At 31.7% G+C, this 8136-nt stretch overlaps 1 protein-coding gene across 1 annotated transcript; it reads left to right on the top strand.

Annotated features, from left to right (window-relative positions):
- Positions 1–1391: 1391 nt before the first annotated feature.
- Positions 1392–4104, top strand: LOC123915654. The gene has a single exon (XM_045966852.1). It carries the CDS (start codon positions 2156–2158, stop codon positions 3887–3889), a length of 1734 nt encoding a protein of 577 aa, XP_045822808.1. The 5' UTR covers positions 1392–2155; the 3' UTR covers positions 3890–4104.
- Positions 4105–8136: the final 4032 nt, after the last annotated feature.

Raw genomic sequence — 8136 nt, 5'->3', positions numbered from 1 at the left:
GACCTTAAAGGCTAAGATTATTTCATTACAAAATATTCTTTGGTGGAATTGCATTCATGGTAGTTCCACCCCATTGGCTTTTATTGGACTCTTCCTTACTATACATTTTACAACTCACAAAAAGTGTAAAAAAAGAAAAGAAAGCAACTTTCTCTAAATTAGTTATGTGATTCACTCCCCACTACTACTAATTTCCATTCAAAAGCTCATTGCTTGCTCAAGGCATCTAACAAAGGGTTTCACATGGTGGGGGTGTTTCATTTCTATTCCAAGACCAATGAAAGCTACCCCATTTTAATTTTTGTCACATAATTAAAGCTATGTCCTTATTAATAACATGTGGTCCATCTAAAATTCATCTTGTTTTTGGGCACCATTTCACAGTTTTTACTATGTTTTGATCTTGGTTTCCATTAACTAAAGTTTTCTAATAGTAGTTTCATTGATTAATTTCTAGGGGGTTAGAACTTATTTGCAGTTGGCTAGTTGCTAGCATTAAAATGACAGGAAATTTGAATATTATTCTTCATATCCACTCCTCTTTTTTATGGAAACAATGGAGTAGAAGCAATTTTAAGATGGAGATGATAAATGTGAATTGAGATAGAAATTTAGCCAGCCCTTTATTTACTTAAACTCAAAATATTATCCATAATTTACTTTTAAGTGGTTATAAAATAGTAATTAAAATTTACTATTGTAAGTTTTCATTGCAAGATATTTGGTATGGCCAACCTCCAAAATCCTAGTTAAAAGGAGATATCCATATTCTTATGTGACAATCTATGTTAAGACATGGTAGAGTCCAACAAAAATGATAGAAAATTTAATTTTGTAAAGTATGAAGTATTAATAAACTTAAAGATATTTTATATGGAATTCTAAATTTTAATCCGAGTAACCATATTTTCTCCTCTCCGTGTAAGTGTTTTATTTGAATATGTGTGACTACTAGTAGGATGTTAATTTGATCTATAAATGAAAATCTCATGAGAATTGTCCTATTTGGGATTCGAAGATGGAAATTTTATGTTATATTTAATGTATGATCACTTTTATACGGTGATCTTATGATCATAAGATAATTAATACATAAACAACTAATAATTAATCACAACTAACTTTTAAATACCTTAAATAATATGTAGTGTTAAACTAAGTAAATTTCTAGCAGTTAATAATTAATCCAAATTTTTACTTGGACAAAGTAATTAAGGAAAAAAAAAGTTTATCAAATCTTATAAAAGCTACCGGTAAGATTACTGCAATTTGAGAATGGATTCTCGCGATTGTAAAAAACAATTGAGAGAATAATGTGAAATCTAGACCATTCATGTTGTAGAAAGAGAATAAAGTTGGAATATAAAAAAATAAGAGAAAATTGATTAAAGACGTAGATGTCAAAATTGAGAGAAATTGAGGAAAAACAATTGAGAGGATCCATTCTCCTGCAATCTATGGATTCTGGCATTCTGCTGAGGAATATACAAATATTAACATAAAGTAACAGTAAACTAATAATTTAATTATTCTCCTAAATAACTATTAAAAGTTCAATAATCCATATCTTGCTTGCTTCTACCTCACTTTGTTACATCCTTTTCTGTCCTATGTTAAATTATTTTTAATATTTATTTCCCCCATATGCATATATATGTACAAAACAATGTTTTAGAAAAATATAGGACCAACACTTTCCATCCAAAAAATCCAAATAAAAATACATCATACATCTCTTTCTTGTCCTCCATTGTTTCCTTTCATCACACACCTCACATGATTTCCACCTCCATTTCTCATCTCTCTATTAAATTCATTCATACACCCAAACCAAACTTCCTTAACAGTATTCTTCTCACTTGCACTTTTCACTAAAACTATAATGACACAATTACCCTAACAACACAATCAAAATAAGGAAACTCCAAAAGGGTATTTCAGTCAATTCACATGCTATAGTCCAACACTTCATGACTGTATCAACTGTAATAATAAGGATAAGCATAGATCTGCAGAAACAAAGTAACAACCTTTTTTTTTTCATTTTCTTCATTCTTCATGAAATCGTTATTCAGATTCTGAAGTAACTAACTGAATTAAACATTGTCTCGCCGGAATATTCCTTTTTTCGCCGGAAAATGGATGTTTGACGGAAATGGGTGAAGAAGATTTAATCGGAGATTCTCAATTGGCGGGTGTACCCACCGGAGCTCATCGTCTCCGGCGAGCCGTGGAACTCATTTGTTCGTTACTATCTCTTTCTCTGTCAATTAGAGTCTTCGCCGGAAAATGGCAACTCATTCGTAACAAGCTTGAAGAGCTTCATTCTGGTTTAATCTCTGCCGAGAATTGTGATTCCGGCGAGAATCCGTCGTTTTCTAGGTTGGTAACTTTGATAGTAGCGACGGTTAGTGAGTGTCACGATCTGGGTCAGCGTTGTGTTGATGTTTCGTATAGTGGGAAGCTTTTGATGCAGAGTGATTTGGATGTAGCGTTTGCGAAGCTTGATGGTTTAGCTAAGAAGCTTTCTGAGATATACAAAACGGGTCTTTTAACAAATGGGTTTGCGCTTGTTGTTTCAAAACCGTGTCTTGGTGCTTGTAAAGAGGATATGAGGTTTTATGTGAGAGACCTTTTGACGAGGATGAAGATTGGTGATTTGGGTATGAAGAAACAAGCTTTAAGGAATCTTCTTGAGGTTGTTGTCGAGGATGAGAAGTATGTTAAGGTTATTGTTGTTGATGTTAGTGATGTTGTTCATGTTCTTGTTGGGTTTTTGTGTTCTGCTGAGGTTGAAATTCAAGAGGAGAGTGCAAAGGTTGTTTCTGTTGTTGCTGGTTTTGATTCATATAAAGGGGTTTTGATTAGTGCTGGTGTTATCGCGCCTTTGATTCGTGTTTTGGATTGTGGGAGTGAATTGGGGAAAGTTGCGTCTGCGAGGTGTTTGATGAAATTGACTGAGAATTCGGACAATGCTTGGGCTGTTTCTGCTCATGGTGGTGTTACTGCTTTGTTGAATATTTGTGGGAATGATGTTTGTAAAGGGGATTTGGTTGGTTTTGCTTGTGGGGTGTTGAGAAATCTTGTTGGTGTTGAGGAAGTTAAGAGATTTATGGTTGAGGAGGATGCCGTGTCGACGTTTATCAGGCTTGTGAAATCAAAGGAGGAAGCAATTCAGGTGAATTCAATAGGGTTCATTCAGAATATTGCCTTTGGAGATGAGGTAATTAGACAAATGGTGATTAGAGAAGGCGGAATCCGTGCTTTGTTACGCGTTTTGGATCCTAAATGGTCCTTTTCGTCGAAAACAAAGGAAATAGCAATGAGGGCTATTGAGAGTTTGTGTTTTACATCATCTAGTTCTGTAAGTATTTTAATGAGTTATGGTTTTGTCGATCAATTGTTATATTATGTTCGAAATGGTGAAGTCTCAATTCAAGAATTGGCATTGAAAGTGGCATTTAAATTATCTGGAACATCTGAAGAAGCTAAGAAAGCAATGGGTGATTCTGGTTTTATGGCAGAATTTGTTAAGTTTCTAAATGCAAAATCATTCGAAGTTCGCGAAATGGCAGCCGAGGCACTCTCCGGCATGGTCACGGTACCTAAAAACCGAAAGAGATTTGTACAAGATGACAATAACATAGCCCTACTTCTTCAATTGCTTGATCCAGAAGAAGGAAATTCAGGTAACAAAAAGTTCTTAATCTCAATTTTATCATCATTGACAAGTTGCAATAGTGGAAGGAAAAAGATTGTTAGTTCTGGATATGCAAAAAACATAGACAAATTAGCAGAAGCTGAAGTTTCTTCAGATGCTAAAAAACTTGTCAAGAAACTATCGACAAACCGGTTTCGCAGTATGTTGAATGGAATCTGGCATTCATGAATGTAATTTCATCAATCATTTTTCTCTCTTTTTTCTTTTTTTAACTGTATATTTAATTTACTTTAGTGTCTTACAAGTTTTGCTAATTTGTTTTCCCCTCCACAATATGCTTTCTGTTTAATTTCATTGGCCTTGTCCATGATAACAACAGTAGCACACACCATTATGTTGATTGTAATCAAATTTAGTGATGATACCATAAAGCCTTTGTTGTAGATTTTCTTGAAGAATGTACTCTACCATTGCTGTGAGACTATTAGTTATGGTAGATTGTACCTAAAAAGAAAACAGTTATCATATATCATATATTATATCAAAAGAAAAATCCAAAAGAAATGAAGAAGTTGATTAATAATTAGTACTAGTTACACAGTTATTTATCTACCTACCTAACTTAGTTTTTGTTTGGAAGTGTTACAAAATATATTTTATAGTGTTATGTATATGTAAATAGTGTATGGTACCACATGGGGGAAGACATACATCTACATCAATCCTTGGTAAGCAAGCATGTGAGTAGTGTCAACATTGCTTTTCTATATATATATATATATATCCAGCATTTTATATTTTAAAGATGATAGTGATAGATGAAGTTTCCATCTGTATTGTTTTTGTCACTTTGTAAAGTTTTGTACTTTGTTATAGCTACTTCTTAGTTGTTCATATTCATTCATTAAGATTGTAAACATGACATGTGTCCACATGCTTGTTGCTCATGAACTCTTTAAGATAAGAGCTTAGAATGATAATTTGATCATACATTGCATAATTTACATTACCCTTATGTTTTTTAGTTACTTTGCTTGAAATAATTTGTGGTGTGAATTGTGAAAGTACCAAGTACCAAGTTTCTAAATATGGGGAACCTATATTCTTAGTTGTGTGTGTGAGTGTGATGATGTGAAAGTGTTGGCTCTTGTGTTTGTGTTGCGTGTATGCAACCAATGCTATGTGACTACACAATGGGAAACATGTGATGTGAATATGCGTACTATTAATTATAGGCTGATCTAGGGGAGCTTTTATAGGTAATATAGGAGCATGGAAGGCTCGGGAAACTCGTGTCATGAACCAATGAAACAAGTTTCCTACTTCAATAATGAAATGTTGAAATATGCTAACATTTGTCTCATAAAAAGTGTCATATTTATGATTCAATTTGATTCTATAGCTGTTCTACCCTTTTTTTGGACTGCTTAATCTAGTTCGGGGTCAGTTCTGACATTAAATTATTTAAGTCCTCTCCTAATCGTAGGTGTGAGAGGTCGAATTGTGGTCCTTCATACTAAGTCCAACGCCAATTACCACCAGGGCAAACTAACAATTGGTGTTTTTCTACCCATTTTAAGAACACTGAGTTCAACATTCGAGCTACAATTGTTGTCTTAATGTCTGTTACTACTTCTAAAGATTTCCATTTTTACCCGTAACTAGTGTTTGTTGGCTCGTCCTATTGACTACACCCATGACTTCACTTAAAAGCGTTACTACTAGTACTATTACTATTTAGTGTATGTTTGGTTACATAACAATTGAAGGATATAAAGAAAGCAAAAAATATCTTAGGTTCCACCAAACATGTAGTAATAACTTTTTGGTATTCTTGGCCGTTTCAAAAAAAATAAAATAGTAATAATAAAATCTTTTTGGTATTCTTGTAATGCACAGAAGCAAATAAATAAAAAGTCCATAAATTTTTATAAATACACTAATTATTATAAATAAAAAGTCCGTAAATTTTTATTTTTTGATAAAAAAAAAGTCCATAAATTTAATGATACCGATACCTTAAATAAGGGTATCAAAGGGTATCAAAATTGATACCGATACCTTAAATAAGGTATCATATCATCAATTTAATGTTATTATTATTTTTATTTTTGGTATATAAATCCAATTTAATAGCTTTCATATATGTCAAAACATTACTGTTTGTCATTAATGTATAATACTCAAAAAATTGTATCACCATCAGAATAAAATATGTATGAGTTGCATAAATATTACATGGCATTGCAGGGACCACTTGTTAGTAATATATGATACTCAAAGTGGTATAACCATTAGAGATGCTCTAAGATCAAAAAAGTTAAATGCATTTACTCCTTCAATACCAAAATATAAATTGTTTTAATCATATTATACAAATTAATAAATTTAATTTAATGGTATGAAAAAGATAAATTGAAGAATTAAAAAATTATAAAGTAATAAATAGTTAAAGTTATAATAAAAAAATAACATTAAATGTTTCATTGATATTGTAAAACGACTTATAATTTAGTTAGTATACATTTTTTTTCCTTCTCAAAACGACTTATATTTTGATACGAATAGAGTACCATTTTAATAAGTATTCCTTTTGTTTCGGACAAACAAATTTTTTCCCCAAGATACATAATTTTTTATTAGATTTTATTTATCTTAACTAAATTTTAAATTATCATACTCTCATTCTCTTAAAACATCAGAGAATTAAGACATGTTAATTGTTAGCGTAGGTTAATACTTTACTTGGTTAAATTACACAGGTTTAATATACTATACTATTGCATAGGCTTAATAGTTCGTTCCATTTGTCTAACGAAGTAGCCCCTTTCCATAAGTTTAATACTTTACTTAATCTTGATTGTCAAAAAAAAAAAATACTTTACTTAATCTTGATTAAATAAAAATACTTTACTTAATCACGGGTACTTTACTTAATCTAACATGGGTGTTAATATACTATTTGCAATTTTGCATTTTATAATGGTGGCTCGAAACCCCTACAGAAGCAACAAAACCAAAAGTCTCCTATTGCACAAGAACTGTGATCAAATCAAAATTCTCATACCTCCGAGGCTTCTGTTCTTTTTTCTTCCTCTTTTGAGGCGTTCAAAAACATACAAAAGAGACAAGAAAAACTAAATAAAAAATAGGACACTGTTAGCAACACTTTTAAAAAAAGAGACATGTAATCTTTTTAGGACAGACAAATGTGGACATGTAAATATGTAATTGACTATGAAGAAAGAGAGATTTACTTCTCATGTATCCTGGAAGTCCTTATTCGTGTCCTCATGGGGCGCAAAAACAGTTTGCATCCTAGAATACGAACCTTATAAAATAGAGGGCGAGAGAAGAAAAAAGATATAAAAATATTAAATTTTATAAGGTTTGTATTATAAAATGTGAACTGTTTTTTTTTTTTTTTTTTCAATTTTTTTCCCGAAGAAGAAAGCCAATCTAGACATGTAATGTCATGGCCCTGTAGCCCACTCTAGTTGAAGTTTAATGGATTGGACCACATTCACCAATAAATGGACGAAATTTTCTCTTCCACACCTCCCATCTATTTTATCTCCCCTCCTCCCGGGTTTCCATTTTTGCCTTTGAATAAAAAATTTGAAACGCGTTTTCCGATTATTTTACCTTGAATTTATTCAAGGGAAAAAATAAAATTTTGGAGGGTAGGAAAGAGACGTGGAGGTTAAAAAGAGAAAGATTCTAAATGAATTTGTTTGATTTCCTTTCCCTTGCATGTGGCTGATCTATGCTCGGTCTAGTTAAAAAATATACAAAAGTTAAACTCTAATCACACAAATACACAAATATAAAATTCATTTTTAATATTAATCAAGTTTATAGATTGTTACTAATAAGAGTTGAGTCACCCTATTGGCGGAAGGTATGTCATCGTGATTGCATTGTAATATGCAAAATCGGAGTTCGAACTTTGATACTCCCACTTATTCACCTTAAAAAGGTGAATTTTTAGCTGTTAGATTACTTTGGAAAAAAAATATACTTGACTATGATCATTGTTTAAATAATATTTTACAAGTCAATACGTGAATGGAAGCTTAATTCATGTATCATATTGTGATTTTAAAGTGTTCTCTAAGTTGAGTACTTCCATTTTTTGTTTGTCACAATTGAGTTTGCCTACTCGTTACATAAAATTCCATCGATTATACTATGATATCACTTACTACCATAAAAAAAGAAATGTCCATGTACTTTTCATTTTTATTTTTAAGTCTTGATACTTGCGAGTAATCCATTTACTGCAAAATTCATACTGATCATTTATCTTAGTGTAGATTGGTTTATAAATAATTTTTAGCTTTGTTATTAGTTCTTAATGATTTAGTGTTGAAACGAGAGTGGATTCTCTCAAAAAAATTTCCCTCATGTTCCTCAAGTTTGCACATCGTCACCCTTAAATCCACCTTTTTCCTTTTTTTTCTTCTCTCTCTTCT

This window comes from Trifolium pratense, linkage group LG3, assembly GCF_020283565.1.
Source record: "Trifolium pratense cultivar HEN17-A07 linkage group LG3, ARS_RC_1.1, whole genome shotgun sequence".
Taxonomy (NCBI): domain Eukaryota; kingdom Viridiplantae; phylum Streptophyta; class Magnoliopsida; order Fabales; family Fabaceae; genus Trifolium; species Trifolium pratense.
This window is presented reverse-complemented; position numbering and strand designations above follow the sequence as displayed.

What these genes read in the sequence shown, in the direction of transcription:
- LOC123915654 (XM_045966852.1), top strand. Translation starts at nt 2,156, where the DNA reads ATGGGTGAAGAAGATTTAATCGGAGATTCTCAATTGGCGGGTGTACCC.